Raw genomic sequence first — 26,921 nt, forward strand, 5'->3', positions numbered from 1 at the left:
TAAGAATAGCGCTGGTGTGAACGTAGCCTTACAGGGAGCAGCGCACTATGTGAATGTAGATGCCCAGGGGCATAGGTAGGTTTAGAGTAGGACCTGCCTGACTGAGACCACCTTGGCGCGGGTAGGTGGGCACAGATGTGTTTTGATCAGACGATATATAATGGTCACATCTATAGGGCGACACTTTCTGGGACTTTATTACTGTAGCCGTGCTCCTCTATTACATCGTGCGGGATGGTCTGTATCTTTTTCGGGGATTTTTGGCGGTATAATCTACCACCATCTGGTATTGTCGGTGCGGTCTCCATCAGTTTGGACCTGACTGCAACACGGGGCCACTTTCAGTACTTTTTCCAGGGCCACGTTCGGTTCCCAGTCCGCCCCTGGATTAGGGTCACCAATCAGAATGTCGGACAGCCGACATTTCTCGTCACCAGCATCGGCCGAGCTGTAAAAGGACGATAATCCCCAAAATAATCGCCAAGAACCGCCAGCCTCAAAAACATCACGGACACAGGAAAAAAGTCGCCTGTTTTTCCGGACTGTCCATAAATTTCCGGACAGTTGAGGACCCTGCTCTGGGTCCGGAGTTCATTGGGAGACGATATGTTACATGGGACTGCAGGCGGCACTTCCCGCTGGCAGCGGCCGGCGCAGCAGGGGTTACAGGGGCTGTTTCTGCGCCCGGCCATGTGCTCTGCCAGGGGGCGGGGCCGGGGCTGGCCCTCTGTCCGGGAGCCGCGGCCGTCAGGAGCCCCAGTGGGGGCGGGTCCTCAGCGCACAACACCCGGAGAAACTTTCCCGAACTCCAGGGAGATGCCCCGGGCTGCGCGGCGGGCACATGACTGACGCCCCGCGGTCCCGCAAGCAGCGGCTGATGGCAGCCGTGGAGGAGGCGGCGGCCGGAGCGGGTGACGGGGTCTTGTACTGCTTCATCTGCGGGGGAGGGGTGCCCCGGGGGCGGGAGGTCCGGCTGCCAGTGCGGTGCCCGGCCCGGGAGGGTTGCGCCTTCTTCCCCTTCTTGCAGCAGCAGGAGCCGGCGCCCGGGGCGGAGCCGCTGGGTGCCGGGGGCAGCGCCCGGGTGTGCGCCGTGTGTCAGCGCTTCCTCGGGGCGCAGTGGGACGCCTTCGAGCGCAGCCGGACCCCGCTGGAGAAGCGCATGTACTGGCTGAAGAGGCCCTACCAGTGCGGGGCGGACGGGGCCCGGGCGCACCCCCGAGACTGGAACCCCAACTACGACTCCGAGCTCTCCGACCTGTCCGACAACCCGCTGAGCGAGCCGGAGGAGGGCGCCGAGCCGCCCGGGAGGGCCCCCCGCGGGGCGTCCCCTCCCGACAGAGCCCTGCAGGGGGCGGAGACTGAGAGGCGCCCGGGGAGCTGCTACATCTGCGGGGCCCCCGGGGCCGGGAACCTCCTGCACGTGCAGAAGCAGGAGCACAACCCCCAGGCGCCCTTCTTCCCCTTCCTGTGGCTGCACAGCCCCCCGCCCCGTGCCAGCCCCATCACCCCTGGGGGCAGTGCCCGGGCCTGTGACAGCTGCTTCTCCTCCCTCATGCAGCAGTGGCACAGCTTTGACATGGCCAATATGCCCGTCCTACAGCGCCTCTATGTGGTGCCCCTCACTGCCAGCCCCGGGCCAGAAAAGGGCACCCCATCCCGACTCAGTGACTCTCACCCCAAGGGTCCAGGGCTGTGCCACCTGTGCGGAGAGGACTGCGCCAACCAAGGTAGACTGGTGCGCTCTAGGATCAGTAACGGCAACGCCAAGTCCGCCATGCACTTCCCCTTCATCACCCAGCTGCCATGCCCACCGGGGTCCAGAGGGCTGAGCCATCAGGGTGAGGCGCAGAGCTGCAGGAAGTGCTATGGGGTGCTGGAGGACATCTGGGCCATTTACAGGGCGTCCCAGAACGAGGAGCTCATCACTTCAGTCCAGAGTTTCCTGAGCCGGTACCACCAGGTCTTCAGCTCCACCGATGCCAGTCCGCCAGGTGGCACCCCCACCAGGAGGGCAGGGGTGCGTTGTGCCCCTTCTGCACCTACTTCTGTCTGCTACGTGTGTGGGGCCGAGCTGGCTCCAGGATGTGAATACCAACTCAGCATCAACCCCCCCAACAAGTTCGCCAACAAGGAGCCCTTCTTCCCCTTCCTCACCGTTTACCCCCCTGCGCCCAGGGCCCGGCCTGCCGACTCCACCGGCCTGGTGTCCACCTGCGGCCTCTGCTACCACGACCTCCTGAGCCAGTGGTTCCAGCACGAGATGAAGACCCAGCACCCCAGCAGCCCGTGGTCCCGGCAGTACCAGGTGGAGTCCTTTGTGTGTTTCTTCTGTAGGCAGGAGAAGCGGCGCCTGTTGGGGCTGAGGAGCGTTCAGTTGGCCCGCTTGCCCATCTTCCTGCTGGCACGTCGTACGCCCTACAGCCTCTTCGTGGATGATGGAAAACACTTACTCGTTGGAGCTTGTACAGAATGTAAACCCCTGGCAATGATGGGCACCAACGCGGTGGCACACAGCGGAGCATCAACCACCTCTTCACCGGCCACCAGCCAAACCGTAAGTAGTCCTCGTCAGTCCAATGCCAGGACTCTGCCAGTCTGTATAGTGTATGCCATGTATTGGTTCCTGGGCAATGTCACCTCCATGGTGATTATGGAGAAGTGAAGGAGACACGGGCAGGAAAAATCAAGACTGGCGCCGACGAAAAGTGGTGCAAACGCCTGAGCAGCCAATCAGGGCCTCGAACTTCAAGGCCGCACGCCGTAGGCTGCTCTGGCCAACTGCGCCACTTTTCCAGTTTTGACACATCTCCCACTTTGTTTCAGTTTCCCACCATTTTCAAGATCTCTGCTTACTTTTGAGGAATATGAACATTCTTGTTCTAATTTGCCCGCCCGTCAGCTGTTTGAGGCGGCCGCGCTCTCCTCGCAGTTCATCAAGCACAGCGCCGTACGTTGTATAGCGGCCGTGCTTGGCATCTCAGACCCATTCACCTGGAAGCGCCTGAGCTGCTCCGAGGCCACTTGACCGGTAAACATGACGTCACCACCCTGGGGCAAGGTGGCCTCACCGGTCACTGGAGCGCCGCAGCCTCCTCAGCCGATTGTCGGGGTGTCAGGCGTCGGACTCCCACCGATCCGATACTGATGACCTATCCCGAGGACTGTCATCGGTATAAAACACTTGGAACCGAACCCGATTTCAGGACATGTTCTTTACAGCACAAATTAATTTAGAGACTTCGCAAAGCAATAACTTCGGCTCATTGGAGCCAATACATTCTAAGGGTCCATTCACACGTCCGTTGTTTCTTTCCTGATCTGTTCCGTTTTTTGCTGAACAGATCTGGACCCATTCATTTTCAATGGGTCCTGAAAAAAAATCAGACATTGTGCTGTCCGGTTTTTTTTTTCAGGACCCATTGAAAATGAATGGGTCCAGATCTGTTCAGCAAAAAACGGAACAGATCAGGAAAGAAACAACGGACGTGTGAATGGACCCTAATACTGCACAGAGCTCCTGCACATCCCTACTTATACTTCTCACAGCTGAGGGTTTGTTACAATGTATTTAGTCCAGACATTCCTCTCTGAGCAGCTTCAATGGGAGAGGCGGGGAGCTGCGCCTGGTGGTAGACGGACCCCGGGAAACCCGGGGTCCTCCAGGCACAACTCTCCCTGGCTCCGATCTTGTAGGTGCGGGTCCTGGGCACCTATCCAACAATGGGGGCATCAACTATGCTCATTTCCATCAAATTTTCAGTTTTTCTGCTTCGGCATTTGAGCAGAGGAATGGTGGATCTGTTCAATGACAGGCAGCAGCAGTGCCCAGTGGACGCCATTGACTGGATTCCCATAACTTTGGAAAATAGCTGAACACCATGTGCCATTCTTCTCAAAGGAGGAACCATCTGTCAGAAATAGGTCAGGACAGGTTTTCATCCTCTTACTGTAAACAAAAGTTTTCTTTCACTGACAGCAAGCAGAAATCTTCAAAAAGTTGAGGAATTGATAAAGTGTAATCTACAGTTGCAGAACTTGTAATTATACAATGATCAAGATTCATCAGATTGGACCAACGCCTCATCTGGATTATTATAACACCCCCTTCTTCCCCAGGGCTAGGTTCGGGGTACGGATATCGCAGGCTCGTGGTGTAGGAAGCCCTGTGCGTGTTTGCACTTGAGCTGCTGATTGAGGCCTATTGGGGAAGCCTGTGTAAGAACATCCCTGCGATAGGGCCGGCGGGGGGCACGGATCAGGCTGTCTGGTGCCATTCTGTCCCGAGGCCACGCACGGCCTTAATTATTTAATGAGCGTCTCGGCCGACTCCACAGCGGGGCTGACACCGGGGAGGACCAGGTCACTTATAAGAGGTGTGAAAAATTTTGGGGTGCAGTAATGGGCGTGACCCTCACCAGGACAGAATTGGGGGTCCTGCAGTCTGGTAAATTATAAGATATAACAGTACAGTATATGAGACGCACAGGCGTGTCATTCCGCAGACTCAGTGATACCAGCTTCACTCCATTAGTCTCAAAATCTCATCATGTTTACGATCTCTGCTTGCCGTCAGTGAATCTGTACATCCTTTTTTACATATAGAGTCAAAAAAAATTATAATAATAATAATCCTGTCCTAATCCTTTTTACAGCTTAGGGTTTGTCTGAGTACAATTGTAACAAACCCTCAGCTGTAAGAAGCAGACCTTTGGTACGTCCATTAGATGATTGGCTTATAATGTCTTGCAGCACAACGTCACAGTGTGAACAGCGCCTTGGCTCTAACATATGAAAGAGAAAAAAAAAAATTAAATATATTACACACAACTAGATTTACGCCACAACTGTTTAGAAAAGTCTTGTTTTGCAGCAAAATGTTTGACTTTTGTCGGCAATTTTAGAAGTGGCACCAAAATTAATCACTTGATGCATTGTACACCGCCGGCGAGCTTTCCTGTTAACTCTGGCGTTAGAAACGTTCCCCTTAGTAATTCTTGTAGAAAGGTCCAGAACTTCCCTTCTAGGATCCACCGTCCCACAGACATGTTAAAGTGGCACAGAGATACGGTGCCGGAGGGGCGTGCGGCCTGGTAGCCATGGTAACAGGCTCGTTTGTTGCTCAGCTGACACTCCTCAGGATGTGCATGTTATACTAGAAGGGGGCGTGTAGAGATAAGCGGCGCATTCTGCCGCCATCACCAGTCACATGAGTTGTTTACTGAGACATTGGGACACATTTATCCATGATGTTCAAGTGCAGCGCCACGTACATGAAGCCCCTGTGCCACTTATTCCAACACATGCAAATGTTTTGGACGGGTCGTGTGTGGCTCATTTATCAACGTTTTCTGTCATTTTTCTACTTTTATGCAAAGTCTTTCATTAACAGGCCGCACACCAGTATTATTACGTCCTCCATTACAGGCCTCATTTATCAAAGATGTCTGAAGGGGAATTCCTTCCACACCAACCAATCAGAGCGCAGCTTTCATCTCAACTTGCTCTAGAAAGATGAAAGCTGCGCTGTGATTGGTTGCTATAGCAACACAGCAGGTTTTCCTGTCAGACACATAAATGAAGGCCCATTACAAGCAGTTTTCCAGAAATGAGAAAACTCTCTGAATCTTTTGCCAACTGAAAAATAAATAGATGTAGTTATCTCGGGTCCCTTGTTTTTACCATGGAGGAGATGCAGCACTCTTTCTTGTTTTTGTAAGGCATCTCAAGGGACAAGGCCAAAAATGAGGGCCTACAAAAAAAAAAAAAAAAAAAAAAAAAAAAAGATCTGCATCTCCTCCATGCTGAAAACAATGGACCTAAGATAACTACATCTATTATTTTTTAGTAGGGAAAAGATTCAGAATTTTCTAATTTCCAGAAAACCACCTGTAATGGGCCTTCTTTTGTGTGTCTGTCAGGAAATCCTTCTATGTTGCCCGTAGCAACCAATCAGAGCGCAGCTTTTATCTTTCCAGAGCACGTTGAGAAATGAAAGCTGTGCTCTGATTGGCTCCAATGTAAAACATTCAGCCTAGTAATTTGGGTCCTAATATATGGTAGGCCCTCCTTTTACCCCCTTCTCCAATTATGAGGCATTTTGGACGCCTCCTGTGCCACATAAGGCTGAGTTTCCACATTACAGTATTGTGATACGCAGGTGACTACTTAATGGCAAAACTAAATGCCTTTTTGGGAAATTGCAGCCAAAAACAAATTTTGCCAAAATCACACGTATTTGCCATGGTTTTTGGTCCTGCTTAAGGCTTGGTTCACACGTCGCAGCCATGTAGCTCCCGCAGTGCGGTTTTTGCTGTGGTTTTCTTAAAATATGGCCGCAGTGTGTAAACCTAGCCTCAGGGTATCTGGTGATAAATAAGATTTGGGGGGCTGCAGGGCGAAATGTACAGGGGTTCTTCCCGAAGTGGACCAGACTTTCTTCTGTTCACACTTTGCGGTCATATAACAGTTTTTACTGTAACTGTAATACGCAGTGGAATTGCCACCATTAAGCAAAAATTGAGGTGAAAACCACAGCGTGTGAATACAGGCTGAGGAATCACTGCGGCAGGCTTAGAGGATTGTTCGAGGACAGTCCAGGACATGGCGCCACAACTTGCGGATTGTTGTAGGAATCCCCCCTCTTCCCATCCTCTGCCAGTGACAGCGTGATGTAACCCGACCGTGCCGAGGCTCCACATTACAGGGACCGTGCCAGATGTGCACAGGGTTCCCAGCTGCTCAGCGTAGAATGTGGGATTTCCCTGACGATCCGTAGAACGCAGAGGAGCCGGGGCGCGACGCCTCCAAAATCTTATTATAGAATAGGAAGAAAACAACCCTAAACCTCCCTCCTGACCACGCAGCTGCTGGAAAGATTAGACCGGCCAAATTGCACCATTTGCCGCCACTGGGAATCAATCATAAACGGGGGGGAAACATCTATTCATCTGTTTTCCTGACCGCTAACCCCGCACATGCCATTCCCCCGTTTATGGTAAATATGAAGTGTAATCACTCTTTGCTGTAATGAAAAAATTTGCAGTTCTCTATAAAAAAAAAGTTTGGATTCCTCACTATTTGCGGCTTGTTCACACATCGTCGTATCGTAGAGGTTTTTTTGCCACACCGTTTTAAAATGCAATATTTTTTGGGGGCTGGAATTTAGTCACTTTCACTTGTTTTTTTAAACATTTTGCGCACTCGTGTTTGTAGAGAAACGCCATAAAGAAAATGCCAGCGATAAGAGCTCATGCACATGGCTGTAGTTTTGGTCTGCATCCGATCTGTGTTTTTTGCGGATCGGATGCAGACCCATTAATCTCAATGGATGGTGTACGGTCCGTATCCGTAAGCCTCTTCCACAGCCCTGCAAAAAAAATAACATGTCCTATTCTTGTCAGTTTTGTGGACAAGTATAGGACATTTCTGCAGGGGTAATTAAAAAAAATATGGCGGCATGCACTTTGCCAGTACCCACGTTTAGCCGTGTGCATGAACCCCAAGATACACTGAGGAGCATTTTCCAGGGGATTACCACTATCGTGGCATAAAAAATGTCAAATTATAAAAGTGGGCACTTTAAAAGTGGTGAGAAAAGTGGGCGGGACATAGTGGGAGGAGAGGGGCGGGGCCTGACACGTCAGTGTTACATGGACAGCACACGTCCCCATTTAGCATGGATGCATGCTCTATTTTGTTTGTGTTCACGGATCTATCACTCCCATTATAGTCTATGGGTCCTTGAAAACCATGGATCATTAGGAGATGCTTTGAAAATTATTTTTCAGCTGTGCAATGTCAGTAGCACACGGACAGAAAAAAACGGATGCACGGATCCATCACGGACCTCTTCATGGAGGCAACCTTGTCCACCTTTTCACGGATTTAAGCACGCACATGGACGTATGAATGAGGCTTTACACCAGAAACTGGCGTAGATGATAGTTCAAATCTATTCCGTGGAATGTACTAAATATAGGGCACATGCATGTATTCTTTTGTATTTTTTTTTTTGTATTCACTTCATTGGGTCCACAAAACACGTGAACAGCACTCAGTGTGGTGTCCGCATCTGTATGTCCATTCCGTGGCCCCTCAAAATGATAGAACTTGTCCCATTCTTTTCTGCATTACGAACAAGGATTGGACTGTTCAATTAGGGGCTGAACATTCCATTCCTTAAAAAGGGAAGGCACACAGCCGGTATCCGTGTTTTGTGGACCATATGAGCCCTGATTGAGAGGCTTGTGACTCTCCCTAAAAAATGCTGCCGATGGCAAAAAAAAATAATTGAAACGCTTAGGGTCCATTCACACGTCCGTTGTTTCTTTCCTGATCTGTTCCGTTTTTTGCGGAACAGATCTGGACCAGATCTGGACCCATTCATTTTCAATGGGTCCTGAAGAAAAATAAAAATAAATAAATAAATCAGACAGCACAATGTCAGATTTTTTTTCAGGACCCATTGAAAATAAATGGGTCCAGATCTGTTCCGCAAAAAATGGAACAGATCAGGAAAGAAACAACGGACGTGTGAATGGACCCTTAGTCTGGTGTTTTTTTTTTTTTTTTTTCTTTTTCCCCCACTAGACATATTTTGTATTCATGTGTATAAGGACCCTACACACATTTCTTTAGTGTTTTTGACCATTAAAACTGAAAATAAAAATGCCAAACTGCTAATTTTTTCTCTAGTAGATTTTCCAAAACAAATGTGAGAATATTGGGTTTTATTGCGCTATAGAGGATAAGGAAAGAAGGAAAAAAATAAAATAAATACACACAAATCACTTCGATGTGCTGCATTAAATAAATACAAATAAAGTCAGATATACAAAAAGGACCAAATGAAAAACAAATACCACTGGGCAAAGACACACGTGTGTCCTGCACTTCATATTTCCCATAGACTATCAGCTAAGATCTGGAGCTGAAAAAAAGCAGGTGCAAAACAAAATGCCACAAAAGATACCAGCGTGCTGACAACCACCAAAAAAACACCTGCACGTGAATCCAGCATTATGCAGAAATTGAGGCCAACGCCCGACAAAGCCGCAAAGTAAGAATAAGCCCAACTAATCAGACACTTATGCCATGTTATGTGAATACCCCTCTAACTTGGCGTCGTATACTTTTTCACGTTTATGCACTATAACTATTCAGTCAAAATTGATGCAGAAAACCGTAACATATGAAGGAGGCTGTGCTGCATTTTTGGTGCAGCAAAAAAACTAACAAAAAACAAACATATGGTTTTTCAACAACTTGGGCTACTTTCACACTTGCGTCGGAACTGGCCGCCGGATCCGCCGATCTGCTGCTGCCTGAAAGCATTTGTGAGACGGATCCGGATCCGTCTCACAAATGCATTGCAAGGACGGATCCGTCTCTCCGCTTGTCATGCGGACCGACGGATCTGTCTTGTACATTTTTCGCATTTTTACCGATCTGCGCATGCGCATGCCGGAACGACGGATCCGGTATTCTGAATGCCGGATCCGGCGCTAATACATTCCTATGGGAAAAAATGCCGGATCCGGCGTTCAGGATGTCTTCAGTTTTTTTCGCCGGAGAAAAAAACCGTAGCATGCTACGGTTTTCTCTTTTGCCTGATCAGTCAAAACGACTGAACTGAAGAAATCCTGATGCATCCTGAACGGATTACTCTCCATTCAGAATACAGGGGGATATGCCTGATCAGTTCTTTTCCGGTATAGAGCCCCTGTGACGGAACTCTATGCCAGAAAAGAAAAACGCTAGTGTGAAAGTGCCCTTACCTTTGTTTATGTTGCGTTTTCTTCCAGCAAAGCATACAGCAGCCTTCAATCTCCTTTTGCTGGACCAAGATGCGACTTCTTAAATTGTCCTATGTCTCCATTTTTACACCGCCCCGCCACTTTTCAGGAATTTTTCTTCATTTACACTAGTTTTCCGGTGCAAATTAAGCCGGAAATCTACAGAAGCTCAGATCTGACACAAGTTTCTGTTAGGAGCAAAGACTGCTGGAAGATGCACCTAATTTTGGATGAGGCCTGGGGCTTGTCATACGTTGGGTGCCTCCTCCAGCAGTGCAGGGGCGGAAAGCAGCGGCCTTGATAAATCTCCTGCCTAATGTCAGCTTACAAAGCCTGTGATGAATGAGCAGAGGCCTAGAGGTTGTGAATCGCATGGACCTGTAATTAATTAGTGCATGGCTTCCACCTGGAGAAGCCGCATTCACACAGTGCAGTTCCATTGGGGTGTATTTACAGGAGTCTCTTTAGTTTTTTGTAAAAAAATAAGTTTTGTAAAAAAAAAATACTGAAATTTAGGCAAGAACCGCAGCTTGGAAAAAACCATGACAGCCCAGGAATCGGCAGCCTCCGGCCCTCCGGCTGTTTTGAAACTTAAAGTCCCAGAATCTCCTTTCATTTCTATGGGAGTTACATGAACAGCTGAGTAAGTGTGCATGCTGGGAGTTGTAGTTTCACTGCAGCTGTAATGCCGGAGATTGCTGATCCCTGACATATAATGTACATTTCCACCATCAAAACAGCTCGGATAGACCCCACAAGCGGAGGAGTCCCAGGTTGTAAGCTCTCATTTCCCAGTATAACGTCCATTAGGTGATAGGAGTGTTATATGTTCGCTATACTCCGGACGCAGCGTTTGTTGGAGAAATATTTCTGCCATGTGTTATTCTTTAAATGCCAAAATGTACTGGAGGGCACCGCCGAGAATACACTGTCATCCCATCTGCAGGCGGGTGGTATTTTGTTCTCTCTCCAAACTGGGAAAGAATCCAACCCAGCTGTCACTTTGACCTCATCCTTAGAATAGAGAGTGGCATGTGGCAGGGGGAAGCTGCCGGATGCTGACCCGCAACAGGAGATCAAGGAGAGGCTGGGTATCACCCGCCGGAGGGTGGGTACTGCCTGGTTGACTCTGGGCAGATTGAGTTATGGCAGAGATAATGGCAGGCAGAGCCCGGGGAGTCAGTGTCCCAGTCAGGACCGGATGCCTCCTATTGCGCTCGGTTATCTGCCTGTTGATTTGGTGCAAGGCTTGCGGCAGTGGCCTTGGCCTACTTTCACACTTGCGGCAGAGGATTCCGGCAGGCAGTTCCGTCGCCGGAACTGCCCGCCGGATCTGGCAATAAGGACGCAAACTGGGGGCATTTGTCAGACGGATCAGGATCCCGATCCGTCTGACAAATGCATTTAAATGGCGGATCCGTCTGTGTAAATTTTTTATCGGTCTGAGCATGCGCAGATGGCAATGCCGGATCCGTTTTACCGGATCCGGCATTAATGCATTTAAATGGGAAAGTGTTCCAGATCTTTGGGCAGAGATAATAACGTAGCCTGCTGCGGTATTATCTCCGTCCTGAACAGTCAAAAAGACTGAACTGAAGACGTCCTGATCGGATCGCTCTCCATTCAGAATGCATGGGGATAAAACTGATCAGTTCTTTTCCGGTATTGAGCCCCTAGGACGGAACTCAGCGCCGGAAAATAATAACGCTAGTGTGAAAGTACTCTTAATTACTGAGCAGGAAGTTTGGTGTGCACAGGAAAGTGTCTTCCCCCTCCCCCCAGCTGCAGGTAGCTTTCTGTGATTAGGACCTGTGTTGGAAGGTACTGAGGTGCACATGGCATAGGAAGATCCTGTATTCATCATCATAAGGTATCCTTAAAGGGGAGCTCCAGAGTTACCACCTCTGATGTTGTGCACTCCGCGGTGACGCTTTGTCAGAGATCCACAGGTGGCGGCCACATTTGATGGAAGTGCTGGGAACAGATATGGCTTACTGCTATGCTTCCGGGTGGAGTGCGAGTGCAGGATGGTCACTGCTCACCCCCACGGGATTACTAGGCTCATGCACACGAGCGTCTGTTCCCCATGCCGGTATTGCGGACCGCAGACAGCGGGTTTGCAATATACAGGCACCTTCTGTGTGCAATCTGTATCAGGGATGCGGACCCATTGACTTGAATGGATCTGCAATTCCAAGCGCTTCCGTGGGATTTCAGTCTGTGCCTCCTCACCACAAAATAATAGAAAATGTCCTATTTTATTTTGCAATTCGTGCAGTCTCTTACAGATTGCGGACCAATTCAAGTCACCAATGCAGTGCATATGGACGGTGCCCGTGCATTACGGACTGCGACATGAAACGCATGCTCGTGTGCATGAGCCCTAACTGGTTATTTCCTTGTAATGGTGGGGGTAGTGGCAGCAGGTGTAGTCCTGGCTGTGTTTACTGATACAATGTAGCCATATATCTGTCTATGTATCATTGCCCCCCTGTAATACTGGGAGCCTCATGGGATCCAGGTTGATAGGGTTTCAAGTTCGGCGTACAAGGTTCAGGTTCTCTAAGAATTCCTTTATCCTCCATGGTAGCGGAATCCATAACGGAATTCTTAAAGAGCCCGAACCTTGTACGTAGAACTTGAAACCCAAGTTCGCTCATCCCACCAAGTGGCATGACCCGTGACCGCGCTCAGCTGTGGGTCTCCGATGCATTCGCTCCCATCTGTTCTGCAGCTGCAAAATCTTCATCCATTTCTGAGCGATCGGAGCTGGATCTGCTGGATCGGCCTTCCTAGAAGAAAGGGCGACCGAGAGCCGTTAAATGTCTGATTGCTTCCGGTCCAGCTGAGCAGTGGGGATCATTAGGGAGTGTTTTTTTTTTTTTTTAACGTGCCGGATATGCGCTAAAACCACTTTCAATGGGAGGCTGTGTGGCAATTCATGCGGCCAAGGATTTTTGCATGCTTTTTTTTACAGACCGTGCCAAAAATGTACAGGTCCATTCATGGTGGAGTTAGTCCAGGGCTACACGGGGACGCTGGTCGCTGCCAGGATCGAAGAGTAGCGGTGATCCCATAGAAAAGAATAGGATCGCTGCGGCAGTCACAAGAAATCCTACCGTGCAGACCCCTCAGAAGGCGGCAGTCGGAGCCGGCTAGCGGTTAAGCTCCATGAAATGCGGCAGATTTTGTGTGAATCTACTCCAAGGAGGTGCAATTTTTATGCAGTTACAAAAATTGCGCCATAAAGCGATGCACAGCAATTTAGACCACGATTTGTATAGAAAATAATTGAGCAGGTGATATAATTAGTGTCCATGTATCAGGACTTACCTCCGGTATTCATTCTGTGGGTGGGTCCCAAGGACCGGAGTTAAGAAACCCTGATCTAAAGCCTCTAGACCAGGCATGCTCAACCTGCGGCCCTCCAGCTGTTGTAAAACTACAACTCCCATCATGCCCTGCTGTAGGCTGATAACTGTAGGCTGTCCGGGCATGCTGGGAGTTGTAGTTTTGCAACAGCTGGAGAGCCGCAGGTTGGGCATCCCTGCTCTAGACTGATACATTGTAACACACTTCTCAGGAGCAGTGCGTAGATTGTGCCAATTGGCGAGCAACTGTGCAGCAAAATATTGTCACACAAGCGTTTAAAAAGTTGCAAAACGGAGTCTTACAACTTGGTTTATACCAAAAACTGTCATAGCACCCCATTGTTTCCTTTAATTGACAGCAAGAAGAGATCTTGAAAACAGTGGAGCTTCATTTACATTTCTTTTAGCCGGGGCTCCATGGCAGATTAACGCATCATTATTTTTGCATGATAGATTGCAGTTTATGGGACTTCAGTGGCATGAAAATCACCAAATTGCTGATGTGTGGGGGTGTATGTACCCAAGGTGCCTCATGTGACCCCCTTCCCCAAATAGGGTAATGTCATCGCGGCTCATCATATTGCACTTAAGCACAGCTCGGTGACCTGTACCTGGCTTCTTATTTGCAGGGAAAGGGTTAATCTGGAGAGACTGTCTGCTATGGCGGGGGTCTTGGGGGGTCCACATCGGTGGGATTTTCCTGCACGGCTTTTCCCATCCTGCCTGCCATACTCAGAGGTGATTGTGAAATATGGCTGGGGATGGGGACAAGGAAACAAGCGGGTCCTTGAGGCCGGATTTCAGGGGAACAGATCGGCCCATTCATGGGTTGAGTCGCTATCTTGCTGTGGGTGATGTCATTGTCCCGGGACTCTTACCCCGCTTCCCTGCACAGAGAGTCTTTGTGATGACGCAGGGATGAGCGGGGCCCTGCTGGACCGGCCACAAGATGACACCGTCCCATCCACCGGCTGATACATTTTACCTGCACTGATACATTGTAACAAGAGAGATTTGTGCTGCTGGTGTGCTTAGCTCAGAGCATTGTCTGCACTAGTAACAAACCCTCAGCTGTGAAGACTTACTACATGGGTCTGCCTATAAAACATGACCGCTGTGAGACCCTGACGCTGGGTTCACACCTGAGTGTTCTGAAAGGAGCGCTCTGTATGCGCGATTGTACCAGCGTTTGCAATCGCGCATACAGAGACAAGCAAACGCCCATTGTCGCGTGTTCCCGCTGAAGTCTATGTATGGGAACGCGCGACAAGACGCCCCAAAGAAGCTCCTGTACTTCTTGGGGCGTCAGGCGTTTTACAGCGCGATCGTACGCGCTGTAAAACGCTCAGGTGAGAACCATTCCTATAGGGAATCATTGGTTTCTCCTTGTTGAGCGTTTTACAGCGCGTAGGAACGCTCAGGTGTGAACCCAGCCTTAGTAGCAGTCACTTCCCCTCTGTAGTGATACAAGTGTTGGATGTATTCAGGATTCTGGGAAAGCTGGGTGCTCGCCCCTGTAGGAGTCCTAACGGCAGCCACATGGCAGCAAGGATTGTCCCATGCCTCCGATTATGCCCTTTACTCCCCAGTTTCAGAGGGCGACCCATTGTCCCGACTTTCCTGTTCCTCTGTAATCTGCTTCCTCAGAAGTGAGTGCTGCTGTGAGGGGAGTCTTCACGCCGCATTCTTGTGCTGACTCACCACCGCCGTCACTTAATGGGTTAACTCCACCGTTTTTGGAATACAGTGACTCAGTAACCGGCAACGTGAGGAGAATTTGTGTATGTGTATATCCGGGTCTGAGCCGGGCCCCGTGTGCGTCACATCTGTCTGACCCACCGTGCACCAGCAGAATAGTGAGTGCAGCTCTGGAGTATAATACAGAATGTAACTCAGGGTCAGTACAGGATAAGTAATGTATGTACACAGTGACTGCACCAGCAGAATAGTGAGTGCAGCTCTGGAGTATAATACAGGATGTAACTCAGGATCAGTACAGGATAAGTAATGTATGTACACAGTGACTGCACCAGCAGAATAGTGAGTGCAGCTCTGGAGTATAATACAGGATGTAACTCAGGATCAGTACAGGATAAGTAATGTATGTACACAGTGACTGCACCAGCAGAACAGTGAGTGCAGCTCTGGAGTATAATACAGGATGTAAGGCTGGTTTCACACGGGCGTTGCGGAAAAATGTGCGGGTGCGTTGCGGAAACACCCGCGATTTTTCCGCGCGAGTGCAAAACATTGTAATGCGTTTTGCACTCGCGTGAGAAAAATCGCGCATGTTTGGTACCCAAACCCGAACTTCTTCAAAGAAGTTCGGGCTTGGGATTGATGTTCTGAAGATTCTATTATTTTCCCTTATAACATGGTTATAAGGGAAAATAATAGCATTCTGAATACAGAATGCATAGTACAATAGCGCTGGAAGGGTTAAAAAAAAATAAACACGTTACCTCACCTTATCCCCATGATCGTGTAGTTCCCGGTCGGTCTCTTCTTTAGCTGTGGGCTTGGGCTGAATGACCTTTGGTGATGTCAGATCACATGCTCCAATCACATGGTCCATCACCATGGTGATGGAGCATGTGATCTGACATCACCACAGGTCCTTTAGTCACAGCTAAAGAACAGACCGACCGGGAACTAGGCGATCATGGGGATAAGGTGAGTTAACTTTTTTTTTTTTTTTAACCCTCCCAGCACTATTATACTAAGCATTCTGTATTCAGAATGCTATTATTTTCCCTTATAACCATGTTATAAGGGAAAATAATACAGTGAATAGACTGTCACCTAGAACCCATGCGTGAAAATCGCACCGCATCCGCACTTGCTTGCGGATGCTTGCGATTTTCACGCAACCCCATTCATTTCTATGGGACCTGCGTTACGTGAAAAACGCAGAATATAGAACATGCTGCGATTTTCACGCAACGCATAAGTGTTGCGTGAAAATCACCGCTCATGTGAACAGCCCCATAGAAATGAATGGGTCAGGATTCAGTGCGGGTGCAATGCGTTCAACTCACGCATCGCACCCGCACGGAAATCTCGCCCGTGTGAAAGGGGCCTTACTCAGGATCAGTACAGGATAAGTAATGTATGTACACAGTGACTGCACCAGCAGAATAGTGAGTGCAGCTCTGGAGTATAATACAGGATGTAACTCAGGATCGGTACAGGATAAGTAATGTATGTACACAGTGACCGCACCAGCAGAATAGTGAGTGCAGCTCTGGAGGATAATACAGGATGTAACTCAGGATCAGTACAGGATAAGTAATGTATGTACACAGTGACTGCACCAGCAGAATAGTGAGTGCAGCTCTGGAGTATAATACAGGATGTAACTCAGGATCAGTACAGGATAAGTAATGTATGTACACGGTGACTGCACCAGCAGAATAGTGAGTGCAGCTCTGGAGTATAATACAGGATGTAACTCAGGATCAGTACAGAATAAGTAATGTATGTACACAGTGACTGCACCAGCAGAATAGTGAGTGCAGCTCTGGAGGATAATACAGGATGTAACTCAGGATCAGTACAGGATAAGTAATGTATGTACACAGTGACTGCACCAGCAGAATAGTGAGTGCAGCTCTGGAGTATAATACAGGATGTAACTCAGGATCAGTACAGGATAAGTAATGTATGTACACGGTGACTGCACCAGCAGAATAGTGAGTGCAGCTCTGGAGTATAATACAGGATGTAACTCAGGATCAGTACAGAATAAGTAATGTATGTACACAGTGACTCCACCAGCAGAATAGTGAGTGCAGCTCTGGAGTATAATACAGGATGTAACTCAGGATCAGTACAGGATAAGTAATGTATGTACACAGTGACTGCACCAGCAGAATAGTGAGTGCAGCTCTGGAGTATAATACAGGATGTAACTCAGGATCAGTACAGGATAAGTAATGTATGTACACAGTGACTGCACCAGCAGAATAGTGAGTACAGCTCTGGAGTATAATACAGGATGTAACTCAGGATCAGTACAGGATAAGTAATGTATGTACACAGTGACTGCACCAGCAGAATAGTGAGTGCAGCTCTGGAGTATAATACAGGATGTAACTCAGGATCAGTACAGGATGAGTAATGTATGTACACAGTGACTGCACCAGCAGAATAGTGAGTGCAGCTCTGGAGTATAATACAGGATGTAACTCAGGATCAGTACAGGATGAGTAATGTATGCAGCTCTGTTACTTTGTGACAGTGTTGCTGGCGGTTTTGCTGTTTCTCTTGCAGCCTGTGGTCAGGTCTTAACCCCACTGTCTCTTGAGGTCTCTGAGTGATGGATTCTGTTAAATTCATGGTGTCAGGTCAACTTTCAAGCGGAAACTATGTGAGGCAGCAGCAGAAAGTGTCACATAATAGAGGGGAATATGTGAGACTGGTCGCTTGTGTTGCCCTCGTGTCCTGAGGCCACGTGAACAGGCAAACACCTCGCCTCTATTTTGCTGCGGTTACGAGGTGTAACTGGGGCCGATCTTCGCCTTCTAAATCCCAAACCCTTCGGGCAGCCTCTTACAACATGGCTGCTTTCTTCCAGAAGCAGCGCCACACGTGTGAAGTGAGTTAGGCCAAGCTGCAATACTGCACACATCCTGTGGACAGGTGTGGCACTGTTTTTTGAAGAAAACAGCCCTTTTTATTTTTTTCTAATTATGGAGATCGCCTTTAAATATCATTTAATTCTATCCAGCCCTTTTTGGGTTCTATCCATTTCTGAGAAATCTGGGTATCGACCAATTTGGCATTTTCATCATACGATGGTAAAGCTTAATTTCCGCACTGAACCGTCCCTTTAAGAACCGCTGCGTGTTAGATTGACGTGTGTGCGTTTGGCCAGTGTCATATTTTGGGGTTGATTTTTAGGGGTCTGTTATATTTCCGCTCCCTGGGGGTATGGCGTCTTGTTGGACACTCGTCTGGCACCGCTGACGTCACATTAGCAGACAAAGTAACCACTAGTTCATAGATGCAGCAGCAACTGCTTGTCCCAAGAGCTAACAGTCCAGGGCTGTTCTGTATCCCAGAAGACAAGGTGTTCACAGATTTCATCTCTGCTTGCTGTCAGTGACAAATCCTGTTAAGGCCTAATGCTGCTCACAGCTGGGGGTTTGTCACGATTGTGTCCAGCCTAGCAAATCCATATCTGCGCTGCCCTGATGTTTTGTTACAATGTGTCAGTCTGGTGTGCAGACTATTGCTTTATTGCTGTAATCTGAGAGCCCCGTTTGGTTGTTTATGGAGCAAATCGCAGATCCACTAATTCTCGGACAGCTCCAGAGCAGCGCTCCTGTTCTCGGGCACAGGTAGCAGATGGGCGGCACTTTTCTGGGAGCTCGGCCATCATAGGAGGCTGCACGGACATGTGAGATTAGTGGTTTGTGAACACCTGCCATACGTTTACCGGGATTTACGGATCCCGATGCTGGGACCCTGGCTTAAAACGCTGGGATGTAACCAGGCCGCCACCTTCCCAAGCCGGCAGAGGTCCAGGGCTGTGCTTAATACCGCCGAGGGAGAAGTTCTCCTGTGCAAGCGCCACGACACATATTAGTATTCATCATACCATAGGAAATGAGAATGTGTCTGCATAGGAACAGGGGATTACAGGGAGGGAGAAGTGGTACTGTGCAGTGTGTATGCGGGATACAGCAGATACTGAGGATTACACCCAGTATACAGGACAGGAGAAGTGGTACTGTGCAGTGTATATATATACAGAATAAGAGCAGATACTGAGGATTACACCCGGTATACAGGACAGGAGAAGTGGTACTGTGCAGTGTATATATATACAGAATAAGAGCAGATACTGAGGATTACACCCAGTATACAGGACAGGAGAAGTGGTACTGTGCAGTGTGTATATATACAGAATAAGAGCAGATACTGAGGATTACACCCGGTATACAGGAGAGAAGTGGTACTGTGCAGTGTCCGTATATACAGAATAAGAGCAGATACTGAGGATTACACCCGGTATACAGGACAGGAGAAGTGGTACTGTGCAGTGTATATATACAGAATAAGAGCAGATACTGAGGATTACACCCAGTATACAGGACAGGAGAAGTGGCACTGTGCAGTGTATATATATACAGAATAAGAGCAGATACTGAGGATTATACCCGGTATACAGGACAGGAGAAGTGGTACTGTGCAGTCTGTATATACAGAATAAGGGCAGATACTGAGGATTACACCCAGTATACAGGACAGGAGAAGTGGTACTGTGCAGTGTATATATATACAGAATAAGAGCAGATACTGAGGATTACACCCAGTATACAGGACAGGAGAAGTGGTACTGTGCAGTGTGTATATACAGAATAAGAGCAGATACTGAGGATTACACCCGGTATACAGGACAGGAGAAGTGGTACTGTGCAGTGTATATATACAGAATAAGAGCAGATACTGAGGATTACACCCAGTATACAGGACAGGAGAAGTGGTACTGTGCAGTGTATATATATACAGAATAAGAGCAGACACTGAGGATTACACCCAGTATACAGGACAGGAGAAGTGGTACTGTGCAGTGTGTATATATACAGAATAAGAGCAGATACTGAGGATTACACCCGGTATACAGGAGAAGTGGTACTGTGCAGTGTATATATACAGAATAAGAGCAGATACTGAGGATTACACCCGGTATACAGGACAGGAGAAGTGGTACTGTGCAGTGTATATATATACAGAATAAGAGCAGATACTGAGGATTACACCCGGTATACAGGAGAAGTGGTACTGTGCAGTGTATATATACAGAATAAGAGCAGATACTGAGGATTACACCCGGTATACAGGACAGGAGAAGTGGTACTGTGCAGTGTATATATATACAGAATAAGAGCAGATACTGAGGATTACACCCAGTATACAGGACAGGAGAAGTGGTACTGTGCAGTGTATATATATACAGAATAAGAGCAGATACTGAGGATTACACCCGGTATACAGGACAGGAGAAGTGGTACTGTGCAGTGTATATATATACAGAATAAGAGCAGATACTGAGGATTACACCCAGTATACAGGACAGGAGAAGTGGTACTGTGCAGTGTGTATATATACAGAATAAGAGCAGATACTGAGGATTACACCCGGTATACAGGAGAGAAGTGGTACTGTGCAGTGTCCGTATATACAGAATAAGAGCAGATACTGAGGATTACACCCGGTATACAGGACAGGAGAAGTGGTACTGTGCAGTGTATATATACAGAATAAGAGCAGATACTGAGGATTACACCCAGTATACAGGACAGGAGAAGTGGCACTGTGCAGTGTATATATATACAGAATAAGAGCAGATACTGAGGATTATACCCGGTATACAGGACAGGAGAAGTGGTACTGTGCAGTCTGTATATACAGAATAAGGGCAGATACTGAGGATTACACCCAGTATACAGGACAGGAGAAGTGGTACTGTGCAGTGTATATATATACAGAATAAGAGCAGATACTGAGGATTACACCCAGTATACAGGACAGGAGAAGTGGTACTGTGCAGTGTGTATATACAGAATAAGAGCAGATACTGAGGATTACACCCGGTATACAGGACAGGAGAAGTGGTACTGTGCAGTGTATATATACAGAATAAGAGCAGATACTGAGGATTACACCCAGTATACAGGACAGGAGAAGTGGTACTGTGCAGTGTATATATATACAGAATAAGAGCAGACACTGAGGATTACACCCAGTATACAGGACAGGAGAAGTGGTACTGTGCAGTGTATATATACAGAATAAGAGCAGATACTGAGGATTACACCCAGTATACAGGACAGGAGAAGTGGTACTGTGCAGTGTATATAGATACAGAATAAGAGCAGATACTGAGGATTACACCCGGTATACAGGACAGGAGAAGTGGTACTGTGCAGTGTATATAGATACAGAATAAGGGCAGATACTGAGGATTACACCCAGTATACAGGACAGGAGGAGTGGTACTGTGCAGTGTATATATACAGAATAAGAGCAGATACTGAGGATTACACCCGGTATACAGGACAGGAGAAGTGGTACTGTGCAGTGTGTATATACAGGACAGAAGTGGTACTGTGCAGTGTGTATATACAGGACAGAAGTGGTACTGTGCAGTGTGTATATACAGGACAGAAGTGGTACTGTGCAGTGTATATATACAGGAGAAGTGGTACTGTGCAGTGTATATATACAGGACAGAAGTGGTACTGTGCGGTGTATATATACTGAATAAGAGCAGATACTGAGGATTACACCCGGTATACAGGACAGGAGAAGTGGTACTGTGCAGTGTATATATACAGGAGAAGTGGTACTGTGCAGTGTATATATACAGGAGAAGTGGTACTGTGCAGTGTATATATACAGGACAGAAGTGGTACTGTGCAGTGTATATATACAGAATAAGAGCAGATACTGAGGATTACACCCGGTATACAGGACTGGAGAAGTGGTACTGTGCAGTGTATATATACAGGAGAAGTGGTACTGTGCGGTCTGCACGTACACGCAGTAGGATCAGATGTCTCTCAGAAGGTTTCTGCTCCTGGTTCCCGGTCTCTAGTCTTGTCGGTGAAGGCGTCTTCAGGAGTCGCTCCTTGGATTTGCACCTTTTCTGCAGGTCTCTGCTCTGCAGACGTCTCTGCCCTGTTACTGCTTGTGGTGAGGATCTCCTCGGGGACCTCATTACTGGATTATTGCTGTTCCTGGCTGAACACCTCTCTGTCCCCTGGTACCAGCCATCATTGGGACTGGCAGCCCTCCAAGCACCCAGTCTCTGCTGCCCCGGGCTCCCCTGTAGACGGCCTGTGGCTGAGCCAGGGAGGATAATTCCAGTAGGTGGAGGGTGCGGGGACCCCGCCGCCTCGGACCACCCCACATTCTGCATACCCTTCTGTTTTCAGCCCCTCTTCCGCTGACATTCCCACTTGTCATGTTGGATGTGTTTGGCTTATGCAGTCTTTTCATAATGAAACCTACATGTTTGCAGCGTCTCGCCGAAGATCTCTGCTTTGTGTCATTGAGTGGAAATTTTATTTTCCTTCTAGTAGAGCTTATGTACTCGATGCAGTGCCAGGCCCCTGTCATTGGGTGGATAGTCTTCGGAGCTGGTCTCCCAGGGGTTAATTGTGGCTATCCTGACCTCTCCAGCACTGTGAGCTGAGACACATAGGCAAACGTTAACACCTTGTCAGTTTGAGATCTGGACGTAAGGATCCGGTTGCACCCGTGTCCCCCCCATGTGACAGCCTGGCCCCCCGGCTCCTGCCGTCAGGACTTGTGGTAGCCGCTCAGACTCCCAACCGGGAACACTCTGGATGTGTTTGCAAATCCTCTCCATCTGTGGGGATTAGGGAGGCATCTGGTTTGTTTTATAGCATCAAAACAAAGAAAGTCATAGGCGCCGGTACTGGAAAAGGGGGAGAACGGGGAGGTCCGGGCCTGTGCTGCCCCTCCGTACAGCGCAGGGGGTCCCCATAGTATCCATCAAAGCACATACTGTAAATCTCCACCCGATGATGACTCACTTTACATGGACTTTGCTTATCTCAAACAGATCTTGACTTTCATCTTGGCTTATACTCCAGCCACATCCAGAGCAGCGCTCAAACTTCTACTGGTTGACCTTGGCAGTAGACAGCTGTTTATAGTAAGACATAGCCGTAAAACTGTCATTGGTTTTCAGTAGGCACTGCAGTCCGTCAGGATTGTGAGCACAGCTCTGGATGTGATTGGAGTAGAATGTAAATGTGAATCTATAAGTAAAGTATTAATAAATATATTGAATGATGATATTATGGCAGAAATGTGACGACCATCAAAAGAGACGATCTGTCTGATCCCTTGTTACAGAAGATCGGTTTTTGCACTTTTTAATTATCAATTCTTATTAGAAAGTTCTCCTGAAACCATGAGCCACTTTTCCTGATAGTGTTACTGTACTGCAGAGCTGCGCTCTCTTCAGCTGGTTTCATTGTGTACATACTGTATGCTACAGTGAGTACAGCAGTGACTGCACCAGCAGAATAGGGAGTGCAGCTCTGAGGTATAATACAGGATGTAACCCAGGATCAGTACAGGATAAGTAATGTATGTACACAGTGACTGCACCAGCAGAATAGTGAGTGCAGCTCTGGAGTATAATACAGGATGTAACTCAGGATCAGTACAGGATAAGTAATGTATGTACACAGTGACTGCACCAGCAGAATAGTGAGTGCAGCTCTGGAGTGTAATACAGGATGTAACTCGGGATCAGTACAGGATAAGTAATGTATGTACACAGTGACTGCACCAGCAGAATAGTGAGTGCAGCTCTGGAGTATAATACAGGATGTAACCCAGGATCAGTACAGGATAAGTAATGTATGTACACAGTGACTGCACCAGCAGAATAGTGAGTGCAGCTCTGGAGTATAATACAGGATGTAACTCAGGATCAGTACAGGATGAGTAATGTATGTACACAGTGACTGCACCAGCAGAATAGTGAGTGCAGCTCTGGAGTATAATACAGGATGTAACTCAGGATAAGTACAGGATAAGTAATGTATGTACACAGTGACTACACCAGCAGAATAGTGAGCGCAGCTCTGGAGTATAATACAGGATGTAACTCAGGATCAGTACAGGATAAGTAATGTATGTACACAGTGACTGCACCAGCAGAATAGTGAGTGCAGCTCTGGAGTGTAATACAGGATGTAACTCAGGATCAGTACAGGATAAGTAATGTATGTACACAGTGACTGCACCAGCAGAATAGTGAGTGCAGCTCTGGAGTGTAATACAGGATGTAACTCGGGATCAGTACAGGATAAGTAATGCATGTACACAGTGACTGCAGCATCAGAATAGTGAGTGCAGCTCTGGAGTATAATACAGGATGTAACTCAGGATCAGTACAGGATAAGTAATGTATGTACACAGTGACTGCACCAGCAGAATAGTGAGTGCAGCTCTGGAGTGTAATACAGGATGTAACTCGGGATCAGTACAGGATAAGTAATGCATGTACACAGTGACTGCAGCATCAGAATAGTGAGTGCAGCTCTGGAGTATAATACAGGATGTAACTCAGGATCAGTACAGGATAAGTAATGTATGTACACAGTGACTGCACCAGCAGAATAGTGAGTGCAGCTCTGGAGTGTAATACAGGATGTAACTCAGGATCAGTACAGGATAAGTAATGTATGTACACAGTGACTGCACCAGCAGAATAGTGAGCGCAGCTCTGGAGTATAATACAGGATGTAACTCAGGATCAGTACAGGATAAGTAATGTAATGTACACAGTGACTGCACCAGCAGAATAGTGAGTGCAGCTCTGGAGTATAATACAGGATGTAACTCAGGATCAGTACAGGATAAGTAATGTATGTACACAGTGACTGCACCAGCAGAATAGTGAGTGCAGCTCTGGAGTATAATACAGGATGCAACTCAGGATCAGTACAGGATAAGTAATGTATGTACACAGTGACTGCACCAGCAGAATAGTGAGTGCAGCTCTGGAGTATAATACAGGATGTAACTCAGGATCGGTACAGGATAAGTAATGTATGTACACAGTGACTGCACCAGCAGAATAGTGAGTGCAGCTCTGGAGTATAATACAGGATGCAACTCAGGATCGGTACAGGATAAGTAATGTATGTACACAGTGACTGCACCAGCAGAATAGTGAGTGCAGCTCTGGAGTATAATACAGGATGTAACTCAGGATCAGGACAGGATAAGTAATGTATGTACACAGTGTCTGCACCCGCAGAATAGTGAGTGCAGCTCTGGAGTATAATACAGGATGTAACTCAGGATCAGTACAGGATAAGTAATGTATGTACACAGTGACTGCACCAGCAGAATAGTGAGTGCAGCTCTGGGGTATAATACAGGATGTAACTCAGGATCAGTACAGGATAAGTAATGTATGTACACAGTGACTGCACCAGCAGAATAGTGAGTGCAGCTCTGGGGTATAATACAGGATGTAACTCAGGATCAGTACAGGATAAGTAATGCATGTACACAGTGACTGCAGCATCAGAATAGTGAGTGCAGCTCTGGAGTATAATACAGGATGTAACTCAGGATCAGTACAGGATAAGTAATGTATGTACACAGTGACTGCACCAGCAGAATAGTGAGTGCAGCTCTGGAGTGTAATACAGGATGTAACTCAGGATCAGTACAGGATAAGTAATGTATGTACACAGTGACTGCACCAGCAGAATAGTGAGCGCAGCTCTGGAGTATAATACAGGATGTAACTCAGGATCAGTACAGGATAAGTAATGTAATGTACACAGTGACTGCACCAGCAGAATAGTGAGTGCAGCTCTGGAGTATAATACAGGATGTAACTCAGGATCAGTACAGGATAAGTAATGTATGTACACAGTGACTGCACCAGCAGAATAGTGAGTGCAGCTCTGGAGTATAATACAGGATGCAACTCAGGATCAGTACAGGATAAGTAATGTATGTACACAGTGACTGCACCAGCAGAATAGTGAGTGCAGCTCTGGAGTATAATACAGGATGTAACTCAGGATCGGTACAGGATAAGTAATGTATGTACACAGTGACTGCACCAGCAGAATAGTGAGTGCAGCTCTGGAGTATAATACAGGATGCAACTCAGGATCGGTACAGGATAAGTAATGTATGTACACAGTGACTGCACCAGCAGAATAGTGAGTGCAGCTCTGGAGTATAATACAGGATGTAACTCAGGATCAGGACAGGATAAGTAATGTATGTACACAGTGTCTGCACCCGCAGAATAGTGAGTGCAGCTCTGGAGTATAATACAGGATGTAACTCAGGATCAGTACAGGATAAGTAATGTATGTACACAGTGACTGCACCAGCAGAATAGTGAGTGCAGCTCTGGGGTATAATACAGGATGTAACTCAGGATCAGTACAGGATAAGTAATGTATGTACACAGTGACTGCACCAGCAGAATAGTGAGTGCAGCTCTGGGGTATAATACAGGATGTAACTCAGGATCAGTACAGGATAAGTAATGTATGTACACAGTGACTGCACCAGCAGAATAGTGAGTGCAGCTCTGGAGTATAATACAGGATGTAACTCAGGATCAGTACAGGATAAGTAATGCATGTACACAGTGACTGCAGCATCAGAATAGTGAGTGCAGCTCTGGAGTATAATACAGGATGTAACTCAGGATCAGTACAGGATAAGTAATGCATGTACACAGTGACTGCAGCATCAGAATAGTGAGTGCAGCTCTGGAGTATAATACAGGATGTAACTCAGGATCAGTACAGGATAAGTAATGTATGTACACAGTGTCTGCACCCGCAGAATAGTGAGTGCAGCTCTGGGGTATAATACAGGATGTAACTCAGGATCAGTACAGGATCAGTAATGTATGTACACAGTGACTGCACCAGCAGAATAGAGAGTGCAGCTCTGGAGTATAATACAGGATGTAACTCAGGATCGGTACAGGATAAGTAATGTATGTACACAGTGACTGCAGCATCAGAATAGTGAGTGCAGCTCTGGAGTATAATACAGGATGTAACTCAGGATCAGTACAGGATAAGTAATGTATGTACACAGTGACTGCACCAGCAGAATAGTGAGTGCAGCTCTGGGGTATAATACAGGATGTAACTCAGGATCAGTACAGGATCAGTAATGTATGTACACAGTGACTGCACCAGCAGAATAGAGA

At 47.5% G+C, this 26,921-nt stretch overlaps 1 protein-coding gene across 1 annotated transcript in view; it reads left to right on the forward strand.

Moving 5' to 3' along the window:
• Window positions 1–590: 590 nt before the first annotated feature.
• LOC122924164 overlaps window positions 591–26,921 on the forward strand; it is a gene marked incomplete at its 3' end in the record, with an annotated part of 72,248 nt that continues 45,917 nt past the window's right edge. Inside the window, exon 1 of the mRNA XM_044275102.1 lies at window positions 591–2,554. Within this exon, the coding sequence (XP_044131037.1) occupies window positions 614–2,554 (1,941 nt within the window). The remainder of the gene's footprint in view (window positions 2,555–26,921) is intronic.

This window comes from Bufo gargarizans, unplaced genomic scaffold, assembly GCF_014858855.1.
Source record: "Bufo gargarizans isolate SCDJY-AF-19 unplaced genomic scaffold, ASM1485885v1 original_scaffold_880_pilon, whole genome shotgun sequence".
Lineage (NCBI taxonomy): Eukaryota > Metazoa > Chordata > Amphibia > Anura > Bufonidae > Bufo > Bufo gargarizans.